This window comes from Patella vulgata, chromosome 9, assembly GCF_932274485.2.
Source record: "Patella vulgata chromosome 9, xgPatVulg1.2, whole genome shotgun sequence".
NCBI classification, from domain to species: domain Eukaryota; kingdom Metazoa; phylum Mollusca; class Gastropoda; family Patellidae; genus Patella; species Patella vulgata.
The window spans coordinates 18,164,059-18,190,731 of NC_065887.2; the positions used below are offsets into that span (position 1 = coordinate 18,164,059).

General features: G+C 33.6%; 1 protein-coding gene across 6 annotated transcripts in view; it reads left to right on the forward strand.

The window, feature by feature from the left end:
- The window catches only part of LOC126831974 (uncharacterized), a 101,459-nt gene that overhangs the window by 27,532 nt on the left and 47,254 nt on the right, over nucleotides 1-26,673 (forward strand). For 3 of the 6 annotated variants that reach the window (XM_050562633.2, XM_050562635.2, XM_050562634.2), the window contains one exon: nucleotides 1,675-1,800. In XM_050562633.2, coding sequence (XP_050418590.2) covers nucleotides 1,675-1,800 — 126 coding nt within the window. Of the gene's footprint in view, nucleotides 1-1,674; nucleotides 1,801-11,926; nucleotides 12,084-23,926; nucleotides 24,068-24,928; nucleotides 25,043-26,673 lie in introns of those variants that run through there. The other 3 variants (XM_050562638.2, XM_050562637.2, XM_050562639.2) reach the window with 3 other exon arrangements.

Consider the following 26,673-nt stretch of genomic DNA (forward strand, 5'->3'; position numbering starts at 1 on the left):
TATAACACAGATTTTTTTGTGGTTTTAATCAGAACCTTGTAACAGATGTGACCTGATTTATGGAATTAAAATATAGATTGACACCAACACAAACAAAACAAAGAATGCGGTCACATATCTGAGAAATAATTACAATAGAATATATATTTTTATTTAATATTACTTATAATCCTTTGATCTATGACATTATTCAAATTGACCAGCTCAGCGCATATGATTAATGTGCAAATATTCACAAATCACTTGATTTGATATTTGTTTATTTTTTCCAGTGACTATATTCTGTCTTGCCCGCAGGTTTATCTTGTAGATTTTTGTTTGTGTGTAGGGCGGTCCTCCTGCCCTTACTAGTATAGTTATACAATATGTCTCACATATTCCTTAAAGATTGTGCACTGCATACTCTGCAATTAAATATCTCTACTTATAGATAACCCTGAAGGCCCAGTAGGTTTAAATAAAAAAAAATACAGCCAAATTTGTTACAAATGGGAAATGAAAGGGTACATACCGAGTATACCTTGCTTGCTTCATGCATAAAACGTCACAATTCATTATACTATTAGATAAGGTATCAAGTTTCCTAGAAAGTATACCGGATTTAGAATATTTAAAAATTACTGTGAAATATGGTTTGGGGACAAGATTGTCTTACTAAACTGGTAAGAGTTTTAACATCATGTCAATATACAAATGGGTTGAACATGGATGGAACAGTTGTATATTGTGTACAGGGGCCTGTTTCAAGAACATAAGTAATGGTACTTACACATGTTTGAATTTACGTGTACTTAGCCTTCCAATTGAAGTAGGATGTTCAGATTTCACAAGAAATTGTGTTATTACGAGCAAATCATTGCCAGAATATTTTATTTAATCTTCACATATTAAACTGAGAATTAAGTACACAAATTATACTGATAAATTAATAACCTTTATTTAGCACACCTTTTATATTGTGTTAATCCCTACCATTACCATCCCACACCTACAAATACACTTAGGTTTACATCTGACATAAATATAATCTATTACATCATAGACCACCCCTATATAGGGGTATACATGTTATGCTGCATTGTACATCAAAATAATGTATATTTTACTCTGATCTAAGGGTGGTAAGTTGAAGTCACTAGATCTAAAAGATAAATAGTGACATTTTGTTTACATTTGTATGTCATTTGTTGACAAACATCTATTATTTGGATGAAATTTGCATTTTAAAGTTTTGATGAAAATTTTGCTATTGTAATTATACATTGGAGACCATCATGGGATTTGTTACTGTAACTTGGTAGTCAATGATAGCTTGAGGTACATACCAATTCCACTGTATGCTGGTATACCACAAAATATAAATAAATTCCTTATATCTGCTGTAGATAGTCAAAATATCGCATGTCATAATTTATATCAACGAAAAATTTCATCAACGATGAAATAAAAGTTGTATTAAAACACATAAAAAATTGATAGAACTATTAATGTGATCAGTCATTTCACTGAACAAAAGTCATTGTTGCTGTGTACCAGGGTACCTTGCCGGGATCACATTATACTGTGGTTTTCTTGTTGCAAAAAATATCACATATGCATGGATATTCACTAAAAGCTATGAGTGGATAGTGAAAAGTTGCATTTGATAAAATCTAATATTTTTTTTCATTTCAGGATGGACATGACAGTAAAGTTGAGGATCTACGCCATATGTCTGAAGAAAAATCAGCTTCGAAAAGAACCATTGCAAAATTACAGCGAGAATTGGCTAGAATGAAGAGCGAGAGGTCACAAAGTGAGGTAGGCTTATCTTATAATATTCAATTCAGATTTTCACTTTGAAAATATTAAATGAAGAAGTTGCATATCAAAGCTTACATTTGTACTTCGTCATTTATCTGAGATTGGAGCAAAGAATAAAAATAGGATTTTGAAAAAAGGAAGGTCTTATTACATTTTGTAAAAGGGAAGGTAGTATTAAGAGCTCAGCATTTGTTTTTTGCAAACAGCCTTTGGCTGAAGATAACTTCTATATTTGATTTACTATTAACCTGGTAATGACTGTGAATTAGAACCATGGCTTGACACATTTGATCACGCTTGTTCTATTTTATAAAAATAACTATAATTGTCTTCCATTGGTAATTTAATTATGATTATCGAGATGTAAATCATACTTATAATCACTATTTCATAAAAACCCACAGAATTTAGAAATAATTCGTACTTATTCAACCAAATTATTCTGTTTCTATTCTCATTAGTGTAAATTGATTCTTTGCGATAATGTTCAATAGGAAGTTAGATTCTCACGGTTAGATGAACGAACACAATATAAAAATGTCCCGATTGTCAATAGTGGAATCAAGGAATTGTTGTTTTTTTAATTAAAGAAAAATTGGTGCTATTGTATGAAATATTTTGATTAGAGGACTGAATGAAAGATTGATAGCTCTTTGTTTTTTATTGTTTTGGTTTTTTTTTGTAATTAAGGTAATCTCAGTCAAACAGTCACATGTCATACTTGAGTAAATCAAATATTGCATGAATGGATTATTTTGGACTTAATGAAGCAAAAATTTGATATTTTATGGTTTGTGTTAATAAATAAAATCTTAATAGGTCAGATACATTCAAGGGTCACGGTTATAAGGGCACAGGACTACATTACAATATTCCAGGTTGAAATCCATGTTGAAGAACCTTTGGAATGATCAAGCCCAGTTTATAAGAGGTTGTGTCTGTGTTGCTGACAAATGAAATGTTGTCTAGACAAGCTCAGTGCTCATTTGTCAGGCGTAGTAAAACTTTTAATTTAATTAAAAACTATTACTTAGTTTTCAATTCTTCCCAAACAGATTTTCATTGTTTAAATCTCAGAGTAATAGTTGAATGGTCTCATCATTGTCCTTTTCATGATGATCAGTATTACTATAATCAGATGATCATAGTATCAATCATCATCATCATCATCATCATCGTCATCGCTATCATTGTTCAAGAAACAGATGTACTGATGAATTGACATGTTTAGGAAATGAACTGGGGTTTAAGGGCCTACTGACATGTTTAGAAAGCTGGTCATGGATCTGATAAATAGTAAATGTCCTGATAGCATCCATAAATCTATAGTTTAAATACAACTCTAATTACCTATCAGTGTATTGATTGTTTATCTAAACACTTTGACCTTTCATACTGAAACCTGATTAATTAAACTGTCACACATTTCACCAGGTGTGAGTCTGACCTATAGTGTGTTACCAGACTAATAACAGGTAATCCGAGATGGCAGCCACTCTGAACTACAGGCCTTTGATGTTTGTCTTTATAATGTCATTTGACTTTATTTTGAAGTTTTTTGTCTAAGCTTGATGTGTTTAGTCTATTTGTGTGGTGTCATTTGGGGGTAGCACACTTCTCTACCAAGTATTTTAGTGTGTTGAAGACTGTTTGTTGACAAATAATTGAAATATACACCATAATGTCAGAAGGAGGATATTTGTCAAATCTGGAACATATTTCATTGCAAATAGTTATCATGTTCTGTGATATGGTCATTTTGTTTTAGGAAATGGTACTTTGAGTTCAGTCATTCATGGAGCCATATTGTGGCTGAGTGTGTAAGGTACTAACTCATAACCAGCAGGTCCTGGGTTTCTATCTGAGGAAGTTGACTGACTTTTAAGTTCAGGAGCAGTATAGGTCTACGTGTGAAATCAAATCAAACCGCCCCAAAACCATGTGCATTGTTTAAATCGGATGTAATAACACAAACTGATCCAAGCAGAATTGATGCCTTTTACCATTTGACACCTTCTGGTACTATTTTATATACGGTACCCATTTACACTAAATAGGAAATATTTTTTATCCAGATATACTTCCAACACATTTATATTTTGTCTTAATAATTTTTAAATTGTTTTAGAATTTAATTTGCAGAAGAAAACAAGTTAATATTGAGAGCTTATTAACTGTGACTGATGTCATCCCTTTCAGTGATAGTAGTGGCCAAGTTAATATTTACAACTGATCAGTTTAGGTTCGATCCTGGATTTTTACTGTCCAGCCTGCTTTCCACTTGTCGGGGGTGCAGGATGGAGGACCTGCCAGCAATCAGTGTCTAGTCATTCGGATGTGGTGAAAAACTAATAGCCCATTCAGTTCAGATGCTTATTTTTAAACCAGTTCATAATCGCTGGGTTTTTTAAGACAGCATCGTGTTGCCTTCACACGTACTATAAGCCAAACCAGTTTAATTATTCAGCCTTCTTCGGTCGGAGGTTAGAGTTAACTACGCATGGGTAGCTTCATATTCTTTATTCGGTTCTTGCACGCTTTCGATAACATTGGCACTGTCTGACCCCGATATTTTCACAGGAATGTAACCAGTTTAAAATAAAAAGCCTTTTCGAAGACAGGTTGCGAGCTGGGTTTTTTAAACTGGTTTATTTGCCCCACATTTGCGTTCAGACGCTTAAGTTAAACTGGTTTAATGATCCCTGGGTTTTTTAAACCAGTTCAACTTAAGCGTCTGAACGGGCTACAAGATTCTGTGTACAATTTGGTATGCACTTATAAAAGAACCCTTGACGTTGGAATTGGACGACTAGACGTTTTATTCTTTTCAATCAATTATTAACAATCAGATTCCATGTTGGCTTATTACAAAATTGTTCTTCAGGGTATATTTTTATATAGCAATACTAACTTAGACAAATAATACCGATTTCTATGGGGAAAGTGACGCCTCAAGAAAAATAAATACTGTTCATTGTTCGACAAGTTGATACTATAAATTAATGATGGGTAAATCAACGTTATATTATTGGTAGTAGAAAGTCGTTAGATTTAATTCTAAATGGGTTTTGCAGAAATATTGTATTAAGAGAATAAATTTGGACACACGTACTGTTACTAATGGTTATCAGAATCTGATAAGATTGCTTTCAGTTATATTTTTATTCATTTATCGTTTATGATATAAGACACAACAAACAAGACTGTTCACATATACTGATGTCCAAAAGAAAGTATACACACTAAAAGTATGACTAAGTTTTGTTTAGATTAAAAACATTTGATAAAGCATTACTGAGTTTGTCTCTTGCGTCCAAACTCAACATTTCTAAGCGAAGTAAAAATGTGAAACAAATTGACATTCTACCCAAATACTGTATACCATGGAAAACGACTTTGGTTGATGCTGCACAAAATGCACAGTGTATACTTTCTTTTGGACTTTAGTATATATTTTAAAAATATATACTTATTTGTAAAGACTTCTAAAGACTGAGTATAAAATATTTTCATGAAAAAAGTTCTGGTCTGTATGAAAAAGATACTGAAATGGGGTTTTATGATTAATTTTTCTGCACCATCTGACCAGCGATGCTACTGCCTTTTCTTATATCGAATTCCAACTGTCTTATGTTCTGTTACATGCATGCCAAAGTGTACACATGACCTCAGGTTTTTTTGTCCAATTGGAACAACTACACAGTTCCTGGCCAAGATCTCCATCTTGCAAAACTAATGAAGAGAAACCACGCTGGAAAATCCTGACAATTTTTTGGGGCCAACATGGGGATGGAACCTGGGACCTCCAAGTTAACGACCCAGCACCTTACTCACTGAGCCTCTGCGGCTCCATTTGATAATATCCTATAGGGTTAACAACATTTAATATTAAAGATGAGCTAATGGCTTTGGTTGTATCTTTGTATTCTTTTCTTGTCTCAATTTACAAAAAATACAAAACTAATTGCATACTATAGGTTTTGTTCCTTTCGATGCAAAATAACCTTATAATAGAAACTGCATTTATAATTGACAAATGAATTTTTGAAAACTTGCAGATACTGTTTATTGACACTGAAAACGAACACTTCACGACACAAACAGAAAACCTTTTTACTAATGTTTTAACGGGAGGAAATCCATTTTCTTTTTATTAGTGAATTGGAATTTCCAGACAGTTAAGATTGCTGTGTGTCTGCAAGCTAACAGTTTGCACACAGCATGCAATAATTGATTTTGGCTTCATGTGAAAAAATGCATCTGACGCTGTCTAATCGCTGGACGTGGAAAAATGAACGCCATCGATTGGAAGGAATTATGTAATAATGAGAGGTGGTGTGAGGTTTTTGTTTGGAGAAAATCCATACATTAAGACAGGATCCATTATTCCATTTGTCTTCATCTTTTGTGATCACATGATTGTTGATCTGTGCAAAATATTACACCAAATAAATGTTAGCTTGGGTTATGTGGTATTAATAGAGCATCTCTTTTGTTAAAAAAAAATATCTGTTCAAGTTTGTTTATACACAAGTGAAATAAAAATTATTTGCTGTCCAAACTTCCCAAATATTTGTGAAGTGGTATCTGATGTTCTAGATGAAGTAAACATACCCAGTGTTTGTTTATATTTTAGATCAGGTGTCATGGTATTCATGAAAATATTTGAGGAGTGTCATCCGTTGTTCTAGATAAACTACCATGTCTTGTGCAGTTGATTTATTTTTTACTTAAGTTCAGTTTGTCGTGTTAAGCATGTAACACATGAAAATATTACGCCATTGACGTATTGTGAACTATCTACAGAAGGATCCTGGAGCATTGCTAATGTATGTAATTGACATCAGGCCAATCTTAGTAATTACTAGGCTACTCTTCAGCCTCTCTTTTTTTTTCAAGCATGCTTGTAATTATGTGTATGATTACACCTATAGAAAAAAACTTGAGACTGTATTTGTCTTTTAAAGATTTGTGAATAAAGATCTCGGAATGTAATAAAAGATTTCACCCTTTTATGTAGGTTTTTCACTTGACACGATAATGTTGAATGCTGTAATGTTTGAAGTGAAAGATATAATTGTTTGTAAAAGGTTTTGTCCTGACCCTGGGGCAGTAGTTGAATCATAATGGAGAATTTAGTAAAACATAAGGCCACTTCAGATTAAATCAACATTGCTTAAATAACTTCTTTAATCTCATCAGTAGGGTTGTGAAAAGACTTAATTCAAGCTTCAATGGTAGCATAGCTAGAGGAGGGGGTTATTAGGTTGTCTCCAGCATTAATCTCCCATCCACCCAAATAGTAAAAGCAGGAGGATTGCACCACATATAATCAAATCCACAAGACAAACCTGCGGACAAGACACACAATATAAACAGAAATTGCAAATAACAACAAACGCATATATCAAATCAAAAGAATTGATTTGGGGCTAACCATGAGTTTCGAATGCACTGTATAGTCCTGGCAAGTAGGGGTGTGTCACCCACCCTGACCCCATGCTCACATATACACACTAAACGTTAAATTAAGGAAGTGATAAATAAGAAAGAGATGCTAACATTTTTCCATTTTTCACTATAGATCCATCATCTTAATCTTTATATAACCACAAAGAGCCAAACATGTCACAATTATCTGATAAAAATTTGAAAGTGGTTTGACTGTCTCTATGCGAAGTCAAAGGAGTAGTTATAGGCTGTGACATTTTTGTAAGTGATTTTCTTTTTAGTGTCTGGTTTACGTCCTGATCTTTCTACCTCAAATCATGAATATTCGCAAAATTTCCGAAAATTTTACTATTAATATACCAAAATGAAAAAAAAAAAGAATCACCACGAACAAGAGGGAACATGGGAAAAAGAACTGCTATGAAATCAGAATAAATTAGTTACCACTCTTATTCAATACAAATGAAATCACCAAGCTTTCGGAAATATTTATTTCAAGTCTCACTGACTTTTACTTAAATTTTGCTTATTTGATAATCTGAACTAAGACCATCAAAAATTGAGTCATTTCCTTTTGGTGGTCAAGTGTCCGGATACTTAATTAGAATGTTTCCTACTTTTTATCTACTTTCTTTGATAGAAAGGAAAAGAGCAGGAAGTGTGGGTAGTTTGTAAGAAGCCAGCAAGCAATGGAGACAAGTTGTAAGGGTTGTCAGAGAGATTGGTTGAAGTTAAATATGACAGATTTATTTGATAAATAGGACAATAAGATAAATAATGGGTATTGGTGGTTCATTCTATTTTAGTAGGTAGTTTATCATCTGACACAGATCACATTTATCCACTATTATCCAGTGAATCATATATATGCACAAACTAAACTTAGCCTAGTGTGTAATATGCTTACTGTTAATATTAGGTTCCAGACCAAACCTTTTTATCTTTCAGAATAATCCTTTCAACATAAAATACATTATAAATTTATATATATTATTTTCCAAAATCCTTTATAGGATGGCAGGGTTGGATAGTCTGAGCATTATATTATACGGTCTGTCATTGAGTCAACTGACGTGGTTTCGATGCCCCAGTTGTACGTTGCAAGGAGATGGGTCGCTTGTCCAACCTCGTGAGTTTTCTCTGGGTCCTCAGGTTACCTCCCACTGCGAAAGACCGCTGCGCGCAAGCAATTTATTGAAATAAAATTGAACCGTGTGTTTGTCCCGAAATGACATAGTTAATGTCCAACGGACTTCAAACCCCATTTCTCTCTCTCTCTCTCTCCCCCCTTTATAGGATAAACTTAGAACTTTATATTTGCTATGATATCTATTTTTTATCTGCCCACACTGTAATATGTATTCCTGTTAGCCATATTTGTCTATCCACCAGTTGTCCACAATTGGCTGGAACAGATGATATTTTAGAACAATACTTGTTATAGTCAATCGCAATGACACTAATTAAACTTCAAAGATGATGGTCTAACTTTACAAATTTGATTGCCATTTTATTTTTGCATTGCATATTTTGGGAACTCTTGACAGATTGCTACACTCACTGTTCCTTTTAAACTTTACAGATGTTTGTGTGCAAACAATTTTTGCAATGACTGTACTAAAGAAATTAATGTGCACACAAATTTTAAGCCGCATTACTTAAAAAGGGTCAAATAACTCGGTATTTTTAGAGCAATACAGTTTTATTAAGCATGAGATAAAGACTGTGGCAAAATTATCTTGAAACTATTTCAAGTTTACATTTCTAAAAATATCTTGCGCACATACTGATGTCACAGGAATAAAATTGGTGCATGTTGACTAACAAAAATTAGAGAGATCATTGGTTGCACTCGTATCAATATCTGAGCAAAGGTTAATATGATTCACATGATTCAAATACAAAATTAGGGAATATGAGACTCTTTTAAATGTCTTGCTTTCAGAATATGTGTTATTGCCAGTCATTAACCCCAATTCACAAATTCCTCTAAAATCAATAGGAATTAGTTATAAACTTGTGACAATTTCTTCAATAAACTATTCTTACAATCTAATTCCAGAAATAGTTAACATTCCTCTTATAGAAATTATTTTTAAGATAAATTCGACAAATAATCAGGGAGGTATGAATGTAAATGTAAAAATGATTGTAAAATCAATGATTTCAACTCATAAATCAAGGTGCCTTAATAAATATAGAACTGATCTGTCTCGCTTCAATCTTCTCTCATTCTTCAATACTCTAACCTGATAACAGCCTTCATTACCAATTTATTACTAGTTATACTCATTTTTTTAAAATTGCACCAGGAGGAAACTGTGAATTGCAAATCGAATGCATCCCCTTTATTGCTGCTCGTTATTGGTGCCATCAAGCTTTGCATAAACCAAATTGATATTACCATGAAAGCATATTGCATGTATTATTTATATTTATGGGTCTGTGTTATTGGAGATATTCGCAATATGGCATTATTGTATTTCAGTTCTGAGCCTAAACATACTAGTCATAAAACATCATTTGGTTCTGATCAGAGAATTGTTGGAAGGAGGTGTAACTGTAAATGCATTGAGATTTTTCAAGATCCAATCTTCAAATCATATTCCCTAATTCATCTCATATTCCAAATAAAAGTCAAATATCAGCATATGGTTAAACTCTCTCAAAGATTCTGTTCTTTGAAGTGACTGGTCCTCCGTAGTTTAGTCTCTAACTCAGTATCATCCAAATTCCAAAGTTTTCGACATTGAAAACATGAATTATTTGTCAATTTAAATCAACATTGATGTTGTGATCTTACCGGGAAAAGATGGGCTTCTGATATCCAATATTTAAGACAAAATAAACATTTTACCATTGGTACACGAATCGTGAACCATAATGCATTTCAACACCATTTGTAACAAGGGACTCGAAGAATAGGCTAGACATATTCCACAAGACATACTATATATACTATTGGTGTAGACTGGAATAACCAGATGCTATAGAGATTGCCATTCCATTGAGACTCCTGGCATATTTTGATGAACATGAGTGATTTGAAATTAAAGTCAAAACAGAAATGATTGAATGTAAATCAGTTTATATACAATCATATTACATTATTATATGATGCGTTGCGACCCATTTGTGTCAATTTCTAGGTGCCAAATATTAGCGATTTAGCTCCTTTTAGCTGTAAGGGCACTGGTTTCGTGACTAAAATGTCCTACCTTCAAATCTCAGTATGGGCGCAGAAGAAGATTTTGATTTTTCTAGTTTGATTGTTTGTTAGTGCCGGTGCCTGTTGTGTAAACAAGGAAAGTGTTGTCTGGTCCCACACTGATCAGCAGTGAATATTTCCTAGGCCTCTAATATCACTGAGAAGGATGACATCGGTGTGGGTTAATGAGCTCCCAATATTTTTTTGAAGTAATAGAAAAATAAATAAAGGTGTTTGAAGTATATCTGGATAAAAAAATATTTCCTATTTATTGTAAATAAGTATATAAAATGATTAAAAGGCACCATCCCACCTAGACCAGTGCATCATGTGTAAAAATTGCACAAACTATTGAGCCAATGATCGACACCGCATGACGTGACATCTAGAAGGAATTTCAACATATATAAAGGTCAGTCATCTTATACAGAGGTAATGGCAGATTGGTCTGAGAAGAACCTCATGATTTTTCCAACCTGTTTTTCTATGTAGACATGGTTCTGCACTTTATAGAAACCCATGAGTACTGGTAAGTGTAAACATGGCTGTCGGATCAAAATTCTCCTCCTTTGCATTGTATGGTATTCTGAAATTGATTGTTAAAGTCTGGTATTCAACACCATTCCTTTTGTATTTAAACAATTGTCGATGATAATTGTTGAGTTTTGTGTGAAAAGTAACTAACGAAATTTAGGCAAAAATTCAATAAAAATTATGCCACTTTGCAAATACTATATATTTCTTTTGTACTAGTTAAACAATTGTCAATAATTGTTAAGTTTAGTATGTAAAGTAACTAGGTAAATTCAGACTGAAATTCAATAGAAATTACCACTTCAACAACGTCATTGCAAATACATGTACTATATAAAAAAAAGATATACATAAGCATATTAAATTATTCATTTCATTTAGAAATTAATTTAATTAACAGGCATATTAGAACTCTGAACGTGTATAGATATACATCATGTACATGATAAGCCTGAAGGCCATAGATTATGTAACATATTGCATGCTGACAAAATAGACTTCGAATTAATTAGTCTGCATTAAAATAGCCGGAGATTGATTAATTAATAAAGCAGAAGTTGTTAGTTTATTGTGGAAACGATCAAACTATTTTTACCAATACTAGGTCACGATTTCTGTCTAATCTTTTCTGCAAATCAAATCAAATTTTTGTTGCGGACAGGAGACTAACATGTGCCGTTATGTTACCATGGCAACCAAATGCAAGAGAATCTTTTGTCATGTGCGTGCTGATTGTAAAAAACGTTAATGATGTCATGAGAGATTTTCACGTGCGTGCTTTTGTCAATGCGCGTGGTGGAGCATTATAGTCCCAGTCATATCCGAGGACTGACTGGCTGGCTGCTTGCTATGTTGGTTGGCTCGTTCACGGTTGAGCAAGTATTTTGATGGTTTATTAGCTCTGGCCTGCCGAGTTGGTGTGATTGACGTTAAGCATGTCCACGGTGAAGTCAGGGTTGCAAGGATTTGTAGATGATAAGACTGTTATCATGTATTCTTGGAACGTTGAACAGTGGTTGTGTAATTGTGATCAGGATTAGTCGGACGCAGACCAGGTGTGATTTAAACTGAATACACACTATCTCAGGTAGGAGCTTTATTAACTATAAACAAGACAAAGGATCTATATATAGTAACAATCATTAAACTGGGGGAAAAGAAAACGGTGAATGAACCTCTAGGTGGTTATTGGGACTGATTTGTTATTTTTCATTCTGAATGCTTCAAAGCTCTCACAAATGTATGGTTTATATTTCATTTGGTATGAGCATCTGATGCTCATATTTCAATTCAAGACAGATTAATAAAAGATAGGATGTATTCTTTTATTAATTTGTTTTATCAATAAAGGGATTATGTTACTAGATTACTATTAATACTATGATGATAGTTTCAAATAACTGCCTATTATTATATCAAATAAAGTACAAACTTGTAACTAAATACCCACGGTTTTCACATGGAGGTTAAAGAGTTGAATAATTAATGGGATGTGTAGCAGTGTGTGAAGGAATTATAAGAGGGGTTTTTTGCTATGCGCTCTGTTATGAACAAGTGGTTGTAGTTGCCAATAGTATCACTGCTATACTGATGCACATAGCAATGGTCCTTGGTTTGCAAGATCTGGGCTTTTGTTTTGTTAAAAGCAAATAGTTACCGATCATAAATTTAAAATCAATTTAAATATTTTGCATATTTTACACATTTTGCAAAGATTTAGTTAGCAACTTGATGAATTTTAGCATAAATTAACCTTTTCTTTTTTATAAGATTTTATTATGCCATCCAGGCAATCAACTGGTTCAAGATAAACTGTATATTGAAGAATTCTAAGTTAGAAAAAAAATTCAGGAGGGAGCCACAGTTGCTTAGCGAGTATGGCACTGGCTCACTAACCAGTAGGTTCCAGGTCCAGTCCTGGTGGTGGAATTTCCAGCCTTTATTGCCGTTGTGAGTGGTGCCGGATTGAGGGCATCTACCTGTAGTCATTTGGATTGATGATATCAAGTTCCAACCATATACTCGCTGACATATACATTATACATATCAGATCCCTTGACAGTTGGAATCGTTGTCATTGTGACATTTTCCCAGTATGAGACTACATGTACATGCTGTATACCCATCTTCATTAGCCAGGCATCTTCATTAGCCAGGCTTTGGTGTTGAAAAGTAGGAAAATGTTTTGTATATATCTTTCAAAGATCACAAAAAATCCACACGTTTGATCCTATTTAATTGTCATATCTAAGATTTCATGCTGTCCATTGGAGTTTGGGCAGATTCCAGGATCTGAATATCATAAGACCTTGAACAAAAGGTGATACTCGATAGATATGGGGTCACATCCAACCTTAGGTATATATTTGTATAGTTAGACCCTCTCACCTGACTGTTTCAAGATCAACATCAGATATTGATACTATGTTCCATTGACAACAGAAATACACAACTACGATGTTATCAAACCCCTTGACTTAAAAGATGACCCAAGATAACCCTCCCAAATTAGTAATTTGATATCCAACCCTTTCTTGCCCACCCTATCATTAAAAGCTACTGACAAGAGAGCAGTCGATAAAAAGCACTGCTTCTGTTCAAACACTGTCAACTGTATCCCCTGCATAATTAGATATTTGATGCCGTTATTTGACAATTTAAATTAAATTGTAAAGAAATTGGCGGTCGTCTTATTAAATTGTTTTTAAGTAGGTGAGATGCTGTCTGTTGACAACATGTTTTACAGCATGGAAATCTTGTGGACCAAGTAATTGGAGAAAATGGTCTCCTTTATTCTTTAACGCTGTGTTTGAATAAACATCTTCATGCAGTGAATGTTGACCGTGCTCAGTGCATGCATGTCTGAAGTTCATGTCCTTTCTACATGTCTCCAACCAAGAGTGTTGACTTGTATCAGGAAAAAACAGACTTTAATTAAACCTTGTCACTTTTTCAAGAGAAATTTGATCAGAAGAACTGTGGTGATAAACAAAGATGGCTCCAGCTATTTTAGGCAATTGTTGCTAAGACTCTTCATTTTCTGATTTTGGCAGTGAGTTTCTTCTGGTGAATAATTTTTATTGATATCAATTATATGTCTATCCCTTTACGATTTGAAGCCATCAATTTGGCCAAGATGGAAGAAAATGAAAGTAATTTAGGTCGAGGAGGATCGGTCTGAGATAGCCTGATAATGTTTTATTTCATCCTAGTGCGATTAGTCGGAAAACCTCTTAAAGAGGCAAACTCTAGACAAATGTCAATATTATCTTGTTGATCGTTGACTTATCAGGGAAAAGGCCAGTCAATCTTTAAACTTGGAAAATATTTGTTGCAGACGACAGTATGTCTGCCATAAGTGTATAATTTTTAAATGGAGTATTAAAGTACAAATATTACGATAAAAACTCAACCGTGGATTGAAACTGTGAGATAAGAGTTTAAATGTAGACATGTAATACAAACTCAATGCAGAAGTGTTTTTATGACAAGTCACTATTTAGATAAACAAAATGCAGAAACCTTTCAATTTCTTTTTATCGTTGTATTTAAGAAAATATTTCAAAAACTGTGAATGCTTGTAACAGGTTAAGAATACATACTTGTATGAATTGAAACTTGTGGGTTTCTTTTTACCAGAACAGTGTATCTATTTATATGGATAACAGGGTACGCTTACTCTTTCTTGACCTCATGATACCACTTCTAACAACATTTGAAGCACTGTAAAGTTATATTTACTTTTTGATGTAGTAAGATGTCTGAATTGCATGTTTCTAAGCCTAATTACATGTGCAGCAGGACCTTGGATCAATAGTTGAGACTAGTCCATCTCTGTTTGAAACCAAAATATTTTTTTAAACACGTTGAAAAAATAACCTATAAACAATAAAATAATCTGTATGAAGTTGTCAACTAGATTTTATTTAGAATTGATTAAATGATTACAATTTGTTGTGTTTCGGATCATTAGAACTCGATTTCACAATCCAATATTTTTAAATCATGTTTGTAAGCTAACGATGCAGGTAGTAAATTTAGGTCGATAATGACATCCTAATGACATTTTTGCCTGTAATTGTACATTGTTTCTATGTTACAGGTTTTTACTGGCGATCATTGTGCGACCATAAATCCCATTGTGTGAACTGTGTACAAGTAAAGCATGAGTGATGTACTTAATGCTACTTGAGATAGTTAGGGTAAGATGGGAGATACTATAGAATTCTAGTTTCAACCTCGATCAATACCAATCATAGGAGGCTAGAAATTAGATAGATAGTTTGATTTAATTACATTCATCTATTGTAAATAATCCTATAGTGACATGTAATTACATGCCTGTAGACTTTATCTATATCCTCTAGTTTATCCTAAAGGAGGTGTTATATTTATTTTGTTAGAAACCTTTTCTCTTAAACCACAATTACATTAAGAACAAGCTTAAAATCCATTGCATTGCATTAGAAACCTTTTCTCTTAAACAGTTACTCTGAGAAGTCTGAGAATGCATTGCATTAGAATTAGAAACAAAATATAGTACCATCAATGGGAATTCTAATTTAAATGGGGGTTTAATGTCCTACTGTTTTGCACCAACTAGGCTAATGAAGATGGAAGTTCATAACCACAACAAAGCTTGTGGACAAAATGAAATGAAATGGGTTTTAAAGTCCTACTGTTTCGCTCCTAAACTGGGCTAATGAAGACGGGCATACGCCATACAGTGTGGCTATGAGGGAAATTTTGCCCAGGCAGCGGCGCTACGGCCTACTCTTATATCGAATTCCAACTGCCAAGGGATCTTTTACGGGCACGCCAATTTGTACACGGGACCTCGGGTTTTCATCCCATCCGAACGACTAGACAGCTGTTCTTGTCAGGCCCTCTGTCCTGCATCACTGACAAGGGGAAACCACGCAAGAAAATCTGGATGAACTTTCTCGGCCAATGCAGGGATCGAACACCCGACCTCCAGGGCATGTGGACAAAACCAAAGGCACATACCTATGTATCTGGCATTCACATGACAAATTTAAGTACTATCAGTGGTTGTAATTGGAGTTAGCAAGGTTTTTCTTAATAAAAAATATTTTTGACTGTGTATATTGGCTTAAACAATATTATCTAACCATTATGATATATGCGTTATGACATGCTGGGATTTTAATTTATGGTATATATGCGTATGAAACCTGATAAGCGGACATTTATTGTAAACAAATGTTGCTGATTTATCACCTACTTACCATTTACGCAATGAAAATAGATCTCTGTTGAATAGAGAATAATATTTAGTAAAGATGAAATCATACTCGAGAGTTTACTGTCTTAATCAAATATTGTAGTCTTAAGTAAGCATTAATGATACTCGTTAAATTCGTGCCGGAGACAAAAAACTCCCCAGGTGTAGAACGGTACTCAATGAGGTAATGTTTAAATAAAAACCTGGGTAACTGTAGAATATACAGACGGTGTTATTGATATATATATATATAATAAAGGTTTCTATAGCTGTCTACATTTAAACAACACCGTTGTTAATATACACTAAAGAGACATTCAAACAGTGCATTGTTCCAGTATCCCAGAAAAGTGGCTAAATATAGTCATTAGTTAAAATAGTTATTATTTTGACATATCTATATTTGTTATATATGCCTGACAGTTGGAATTTGATTAAGAGTAGTTGGAAACACCAGTGATTGGCAAAATGTCCCTCATAGTACACTGCATGGTATCTGCTCGTCATAATGAGCCTGTTTGGTGGAGAAAAGTAAGACGTTACAACTAATTTCATTTATTCTATAGATTCATTGCCAATAAATTTTTCCACACTTGTCAGAAGTATGTTTAAAGTATACAAACTGTCTCTTTAACTAGCATCTACTATATACTACTAGTACAATACATTATGTATTTTTGTCCGCGAACCACCGCCCAGGTGTGAAAATGTCTGTCAATATTTGTCCTCATTACATCAAAAGCAGACAGGCACCTAAATTAATGGGAGGTAAGAAAGAAGTTTACATAATGTTATTTACACTTTTGTGATAAAGTTTTAACCAAATGTTAGATAAGTGTTGAAACAAACTGATAATAAATGCCTTCATCAGTTAATTCAGTTTACATTATCACGTATTTTACCACTATTTATCTGACATTCAATGTATTTTATGCAATTAATGTGGATGCTCAATTTTTTAAACATTATTTGACAGTCAATGAAAATGATATAGAAAATATCTTTTGTAATTCAAGAATCGCTATCACACTAACAATAATCCTTAGACTGATTTGTTTATCAAAATCTGACAAAAGACCTAGCTACTAACAGTAAAGTATTATTCGCAAGTATTCGTTGAAATGCTTACCGTTATTTGTATGTATTGCAAATTTAATGTTAAAATGCTTACTCTCACAGATGGCTTATTGGCTAATTTGTCGCAGACTTTGCATACAATCTTAATTTGAACATCCCCGATGCGAATGTATAGACCTAGTTAAACCACATGAAGAGGAAATGTTCTTGTACCTACCAATGAAGACCACCAAAGTGCTAATTCCTCTTTAAGCTAATTAAATGGATAAAAGGTTATTTCGAGAAAGAAAGTATTACTACTTGAAGTCATGGCTGATAATGGCGAGAATAAAAATACCAGCAAACTAGTAATGAATGCCTTAAGCATTTAAGATTTATATCAATAATTAAGTTTATCTAATATATTATTTATAGTTTTGTGTGCTTTCAAGAAAGCAAAAGTATGATAAAACATTTGTAAGTTAATTGAAGTCATCAAATGAAAAGTGTTATCAGGTGTTAGCATGATCTACTGGTACCTGCTTGTTGCTGGCTGGAGTGATGGTTTGGATCTGGATTTCAGAATCCTAAACTGTTGACTTTTAAGATAAGATAATCCTGACAAAGGCCACCAGCAGAATCACCTGTTCATTGGTTTAAGTCCAGAAGTATCATATTATATTTCTTAAATTATATGTAAATGCCTCAAAAGTGATATCAGGTGTTCTAGAATGAATATGCTTACCTTGCCTTGTGTATGACACTGATCAATCAATAGCTAAATTATTAGAAGACTGACTTTTCACAGATTGAAAAATTTAAAGAGGTCATTCAAAATTTATCAAAGTTTGTTTGATGATATAAGATTTAGCAATTCATTATATGTGAATTAGATTTGAGTGATAGTTTGAACTTTTGAGAACTCAGATAATGGCTCACCCAGTTCTGGTTTGTCATCCATGATAAGCTGTAGTAAGTATTACGTTAATCAAGCATATCTCATTAGGATATTGGATTAACACTATATTTTTTCACATGGGTAGTTTGCAAGCTCGTCAAGACCTCGTTAGACTCGCATTAAAAATTGATGGTTCTATTAGTGCTTACTTATCATTCCATGTTCGCTATTTTATTGTGGCTGCGGGCCCGTCATTTTTACACGATTCCTCTCTCAAGTACACTCTATCGATATATTGATTGGTGAATTGTGGGTAATTGCTTGGTGATATTGAAAGTAACGCTTGTTGGCTGATTACTCTACTGTAGCAGGAAATAGCTGGGAGGGATTATTAAAGATACTGCTGGGAGAGTTTTGAATTTTTGTAAATTAAACATAGCTTTCATGCAGCTTGAAAGTGATTAAGCCGATTGACCGAAGAAGTCAAACTGATTACTCCAGGGAAAAACTTTTTGAAATCGTAAAGTCCATTTTAAGCCTTGCACAGTTGACGACTGTGTTCTTGTAGACATTAGAACAAAATAATGTTTTGCATTCACACATAGTGTTAACATTTTTTGGCTTACTATGGACATAGTTTACAAAAGCAGTGATAAACTAAACTAAATAAAATACATCAACAGTGAACGCTAAGCCCCATCTTATGGACCTGAAGCTGACCAGTGTTCAGATCATTTGTTGGCTATAATTTGTTATTTTATAAAGAATCACAAGGTTATTGCCTTCTGCCAAATAACAGGACCGTCAGTAGCCAAGTTGCAGGAGCTCTGAACTTTCATCTAGATATTTCCAGATTTTATTCCCGGTCTGTGATTTCCATTTATCATAGGTAGTGCCTGTTGAAACCTAATTGTTTAGATGGAACGTAAAACCCATGTCCATCCATGTTCACAATCTGTTCATGTAAAAAGAATTTGGTGAATAGTGGGTGGAAACGCAACTGTCCAGATGATGGAAATATTTGGTTGTGATGTTAAAATCCATTGCTTTGCTGCTCTTTCTACTAGATAGCTTTCGCTTCTGAAATCCAGGTTCGAATTAAAATATCATTCTGTTAGTGAATGGTGTCATTTGCGCAGCAATGGTTTGATGCTCTTTTTCAACATTCATGAAAACATAGCAAATGATGTCTATTATATTAGTACGTTGAACCTGCATATGATTATTGATAAAAGACAAATAAAAAACTAAGTAAGTCATTGAACAAAAAAGAAATGCTATAGTTATGTATGTTTTATAACTAGTCCCAACTTGAAATAGACTATTTAATTGACTTATAACATATTATTTTGATTTATCTATAGGATACACCTGAATAACCTATATATCTATATAGTAAATCTGTTACACTTGGTCGATGTAACTCTATAGATTTAACCCAACCCATCTTGTATGTATGCTTCAGCGACGATAAATAACATGTTCTGGGACATTTTTTTGATAAATGCTACCTTTCATGTTATATATGGAAGTCAAGTGATCTTTTCAATGTTTTCGTGACCCGCAAACAAGACACAAATTAAGTGAATATGTTCTCATCTTACATCCCTTTAAACATTTTCAATAAACGCTATTTATTGGTCGATAAAAAAGAATATACAGTATAGAACAGTTTAAGTCGTATTGTAAAATATTTTGTGGGAAAAGGGAGGTTGTGGTTAATTAAGCGGAGACCTATAAGAACTAGCTCCAATTGGGAGGTGTCCCTCTTCTTACATCTTGACAGATCTTTTTATTCTGTAAAAGGTGATTATAGGTCTCTCGTTCCTAATATTTCTCACAGGATGTTGAATGTATCTGTTGTTAATCTCATCAGGGAGTGTGAAGATTTGGGTTGAAGCCAATCCTTCATACAGACATAAAGATATTTTTTTTCTTCTAAAGATATATTCATTCAAGCATAATTAGGTCATCTCTTTGACCCACTATTTTTTTTTTTTTTGCTAATATTTCTAATGATCGGGGAAAAAAATTTAAAAATAAATTTGATATTGGTCACCCAAATGTAATTTACAAATGTTATTTTGGTTGCCTGATGATAAAAGAACAGAGTTGTCAAACTTTCTATTTGAGAATTGTGGAGGTTTTGAATATTTTATAAGTTGGTCATAATATAGTATGCTAAAATCGGACGTGGTTTGTTCTTATAAGGGGGTTGGACGGCCGTTTGGTAAACACTTGCACGTTGTATCATATGGTCTGTCATTGAGTCGACTGTTGGGGTTTCGATTCCCTGGCTGTATGCATGACAGGGAGTAGGGTCGCATGTCAAACTGTTAAAGACCCCTACTCTCAAGCAAATTATTGAAATAAAATTGAACCACATGTTAGTCCCGAAATGACCTAGTTTGTGTTGAGTGGACGTTAAACCCCATTTCTCTCTCTCTTCTTTTCTTATAAATTGATAACAATATATGGTTAAGAAATATAAAGAATTTACTTTCAAGACCCAGTCTGTTTGGATGGTTGTGTGATTTGGGCTTTCAATTATACACATTGTGACCCGGTACATGGATACAGAACAGACAATCCAGAATGTCATATGAAATAAATGCACACCATGAACAACATTTTGTTAGGACAAATAATTGGCTGGATCAAAGACTGGCAGGATTAAGGTGTATTATAGTTTAGAACCTTCATATAGAACTAGAGATTTTATTTGATTTAGTCGATCTTAATGGCAATTGAAGACCAGGCAAAGATTACTGGTATAAAATCTCTCTCCTGAAGGCTTTGTCCTTGTCAGTATCTAGAAATAATCTAACTGATGTCTCTATTATCATATACTGTAAATTCGATAGTCATATAGTCTTTCCACAATATACCAAATACACGTGCCCCATGGCTATTGTTTAGGTTATAAATACACCATATTATTGGTGTAAACGATGACCTTATAACCTAACCACACACCAAAAGTCAAGAGAATATCCCATTTAAGAATACAATATGGCTCATATCTTGTCTCCATATTACTAAAAATACCAATAAAAACCTTGAAGCCTTTCAGCTATTCTCATATTATCACTTTCGTCACAATCTAAAGGTGAAAATTAGATTAACACTTATCCTACTGTTGTGACGACCTTTATTCACTCACCCATTATTCTCACCAATGAATGAAAGCAAATGATTTCATTGATAAACATATACATTTTATATATTGTCATTCATTATGATATCCTTCAGCTATTTCTCGAAGTCTATTCGGTCTCAAACTAATCTCACTGCGGTAGGTTTTACCTATATTTTATACCATCATACTTATGTTTGCAGACTTTTTCATTTAATTGTTTATATATTGTTTACCTACTTTTGATGTCTGTACAAGATAGTAGGCAAGTTTCTGTTCTACCTTTATAAGTCAGTCTTTTAATTGATGAGGTCGGATTACATTAAGAAAATAAACTCAAGATTGCAAAAAGACTGTGGCTTAGGTTTTTTAACATTCTTAGTAGGTGGCTCCAGTTCTGATGATTTTGTTTTGACATCTTGTGATCCAGCAGTCAATAATAGAGTTTAGACCCATATACTGTATCATGACACTTACTAAGACTATAAGAAGTGACTACTTAAGAATTGATTCCGATTGCCCATACAAAAGCAATCCAAAATTGCTTTGAGAATATGAGAAAAACGTCAATTTCCTGCCTTCAACTAACCGGCATCATACGTAACCAAAAGTCCAATGAAGCGGTTACTCAAACTTGGATTTCAGGAACCTCAAGCCATTGATGGTAGAACATAAATGTTTGATGGGGATATTCAGTGATTTGTAAAGTTAATAAATGTGTTTTATGGGCTGCAACTAAAAGAAGAATAACATTTAGTTTTCGAAATACAGTTTATTTTTATGCAATAAAGATAAAAATGGAACTGACTAAAAGTTTTTCTGCAATTTATGATTTTAACTTGATAGTCGAAGTCTCTTTCTCTACATGGAACCAATAACTTCATCCCAATAACTTCATTTGAGCGCAACTATAAATAGCAAATTTTAATTCCACATCTTTGCATTATGATTTGATGATGATTTTATTTTTAACTTAACGTACAAGGAAAGATCAAGAGATATGGACAACCAACAGTGTGATAAAAGGATAAAACAGGTCTGTAATCACCATCCACTAAACTCTTCACAACGATAAGTGTATGACAGATGAATAGGTTTATTCCACAAAAACTTTGTTAGATGAAGTAACGTTTTCTTTTCCGGAGACTTTAATTTTAGCTCAGATTGATGTGATCATTGAATATTTTTACTTCTAAAAGCTAAAAGAGATGTTTTTTTTTGTAGTTTATATTTTATGCTTTAATAAAAGAGTTGCGAAGACTCAACGATTTTATGTCGAAGATTACAGTATACGTCAGGCGGGTATTTTCATTGGATATTAGTTTCCTGATTAAAGTTTGTTTAATTACGCGTCTGTGAAAAGATGAACGGCATATAAAGGTTTGAGGATATTGCATGTATTCACAGCATCTTTTCTTTGATCTTTAAAGATAGTATTAAAGATCTTGAACCGCTATTGTGGTCTTATCACAGCTTGCTTCTATTTATGAAGCCTATATGGATTTTTGTCAATGTGAGGTAAGTTTGGAATTTATGTGTTTTGTTGATATTATATCATATCGCTGTTAATTAAGATCTAATCTCTTGAATAATGTAAGTCCTTTATGTCCATCGTAAATCTTTTGTTAATCTGTCATACTAGAAATCTAGAGGGGAAAATGTCATTAACATATATGGTATGGTTAAGAAAGGCAATGTACAAACTGTTAGCCTCTACCTCTTAAACCATACTGTATTGCTCCAGTTAGTTATAAGGACTGATGGGTGTCATGCATGAAGCGGGTTATTCAATAGTCTATGCTTTCTAGAACACCTGATGTCACTTCTGATCATGTGAGGACTTTACATAGCTAACAATTATTGCTGTACCTTCTACAGGTTGAGCTATAAATTATCAACTGACTATTCAATTATCAGTATTTATTAGTTCATATACCTCAATAACTCACTCGCTCACTCAGCGCATGTACTTGAAACAACTATCTATCTGAATTAATATTTTATTTACGTTTAATATGCCTTTTATTGTCATATACATGCTGTTAATTGATTCAGAAAGTGTTGAGAAAGAACTGCATCGCCAAGCAGACGACACCACGATTGTATTTGATCACATCCTATGTCATCAATGTTATTGAGTTTATGTAAGAAAGATCAGTTGTATAATATAAATGTTAGATAATGAAGCTGATCCACAATCAATTAAATTTAATGAGATAGGAAAGAGATGAATATGTTGTGGATTGGGTTGGTATGTGTTGTACCATTGTATGTAAACCATTTTTAAGCTCAGTTCTATTTATATTAACTATACCGGTTAAATATCTATGTATTTCAATTCCAAAGTTAAATAGTATAAATTTATTTGTTTATAAACTATGACAATGAATTTAAAATGTTATTATCAAACATTCGTAAATGCACATTGTTGTATCATAATACATTAGCTTACATATATATATAGAGCTTGTGTCTAAATGTGAACAACCCTTTCGATTTCTTGTAAGTCAACATCTGCTGCTTGTAAATATTTACATGTTAAAATGTTGAACTCCATTGTGTCAAGGTGGTATATTTGATTGGAGGTAGTTGTTAAGACAGTCCTTGACGATGTTTGATGGTGAAGAATTCAGTTTTTGACACCTTTTGTCTCATTTAAGATCAACATCGACAGTTCTTCTTAACCACGTCTGTCATACGTATACAGGTCACACTTCACCTCATGCAGATTGTCAGGTAACTCATAATTTGTTAAAAAAAAAATCAAGTATAGTTTATAAAGACTAAAGATGTCACCCGAGAACAAGCTACGAATATTGTCCTAGATGACTCACAAAGGTGATTTAACTGGCGGTGGTTTTTCAGATAATTCACAGTACTCAGAAAAAATTAGTATTGTGTAGGACGACTGATTCCCAAGTCGTGTACGTGAATTGTGCATTTTATTGTTTCTGCAAAAATGACATCTTTTATCGAGTCAGACAGGTGGATGGAAAATAGACCGATTTCCTGTTAAAGATTTGGCATTAAAACATCGGATAAAAAATATATCTTTGTATAATGGAGTCGATTGTGAATGATATGTAGTGGAGTTAACACGCGTATTTGGGACCAATATTAACAGCTTACAAAACATCTGTTAGAAAAATAATTTCTGTTTTTTCACACCAAACTTTTGTTGAATAGGAGTTATAAATCTTTGTTTATTTTTTTATTTATTTTTTTAACGAAGATTTATGGGATTGACATGTATTATTAATGCGATGATATATCCCGGATAATGTATCCACTATTATCATCACAATATTTGCTTGCATTGTGGGGCTAATTTTGTCACCCAGATCCTTTATGGGGCCAATGAATAAACCTCTGACAATCATGAATGGTTGAGTTAAACTGGTTAATAGAAGGGTAGTCATCATTCATGCAGAACAGTGTGTACAAGGTGTGACATATTATTACCTATGTGAGAGATAAGCATCTTGAATGTATGCTCTGTGTGTTCTAGTTGATATATTCAGTAATCGGAGATACAACTTGCCAAATATTATACTTGTATCTTATTCCGAGGTGAAAGAGACATGGGATTTATTCCAGATTTGAACTGTGAAAATGTTTAGATTGATTATCATTGTGGATTGATGGGCTTTCATTTAGAGATAGGACAAGATCCCACGGAAGTTTTCTCACAGTCACTTTAAGAGTCAAGAGGTAATTTTTTTTTTTCTTTTTCACGATGTGAATCATATGTTGTTTTACTGATTAATGGTCGATTATTTTTTTTATTTAGAATATTTACGATCAGGCTATGGGATCCAGTGCGTTCAATTTATAAAAAATCTCTTGGCTACGTGTTGAAAGAATATTACAACTACAGATGGCCACTGGAATTCGTGTTTGCACTTGCGCACCCAGTTAATGATTTGTAAATATTTTGTGTATGGTTACTTACACCATTGATATAGATACAACCCCTCTCATTAAAAGTGAACTTACTTTAACTTAAGCATCTGTGTGTATCACTTATTGATATTAGAAGATTCCACTATTTGAAAATGGGGGATCATAATAGTTGAGCGATAAGGTGAGAATGTCCCACATTCAAATTTCTGTGTGGGCTCAGAAAAATCTAAGGGTTTTGGAGGTCCACTCCTATACACGTTCGCGTGGATGTAGAAAGAAATCAGTGAAGAGTGGGCAAATTTCTCCTCTGTAACATTGCACATGTGACAATAAAAGAGAAAAAAACTTTTTATGTCATGTCCCCCGGAGCTTTGACATTAACTTAAAAGAAGTATTAAGCCACCTCATATACATCTTTTATGTTTATTGGGTTTTTCTTGCAATTGACTAAATTTGAGAGGTTGTAAAGTGAACCCAATCCCGTTGGATCAGCCCATGCATAAAATTTACATACACATATGAACATGTGATTATGTCAACAATATTGGCCTAGTTACATCGTGTACATACACGTACTTACAGGTATACTAACTGGCTCTGACTCTTACTCAAGTATCAGTTAAATATTATTGAAACAGGTGTGACACTGAATAAGACAGCTGATCATGTTATTCTAACCTCCGCCAAATCTCTTTCATCCGCGGACAACTGCTGGGGTTTAAAGCCACATCATACTGTTTGAATTCTCATCTATTGAATGGTTATCGGTAGGGGGGTCACGGACCACAAACCTGACCTGAATCAACCTAGTCGTAAAAGTGTGACCATTTTAAGAGTCATATGAGTTCAAGATCAATATATTGAATGCTTTGTGAATCTACCGAAGAATGGATTGATGTACAGCTATGAGCTTTAATGGTGGTCCAACAACGTTTTTATACTGATTTATGTTCTAGCTAAAAGGAAAACTTATTCCATGTGTGATATGTCTTCAATTATTTAAGCCTAATGGTCTTCTAAATTAATTTTATTTTAAACATACATTATGCAAGAGCAAAATCTGATTATTGCAAGTCTTAATTTAGGCTTCAGATGTTATAGAAATTATAAATTAGATCTTTATTTAAACAACAAGCCCAAAATCAACTCTGTAGACCCACGGATGGCTCGGCTACAGCTCGGATTTAAATAGGATTTCACTTATTGATAAATTCAAATATGGCGCACCCTTATGAGAATCCGTCAGTTAGATCGAGGCTAAATGATAGAGTGTACTTAGCGAGGCCGTTGTAGAGCGTTTCCGCATGCCATTGAAAACTTTACTTGATAATCAAGATATGTAGGTGGAGTTAACGCCTGTCAATCAAACGTTCGGCCAAGGTGAAGGCACATTTCACTACCATTTCTAGTCAAATATTACAACGATGATAACTATGTTC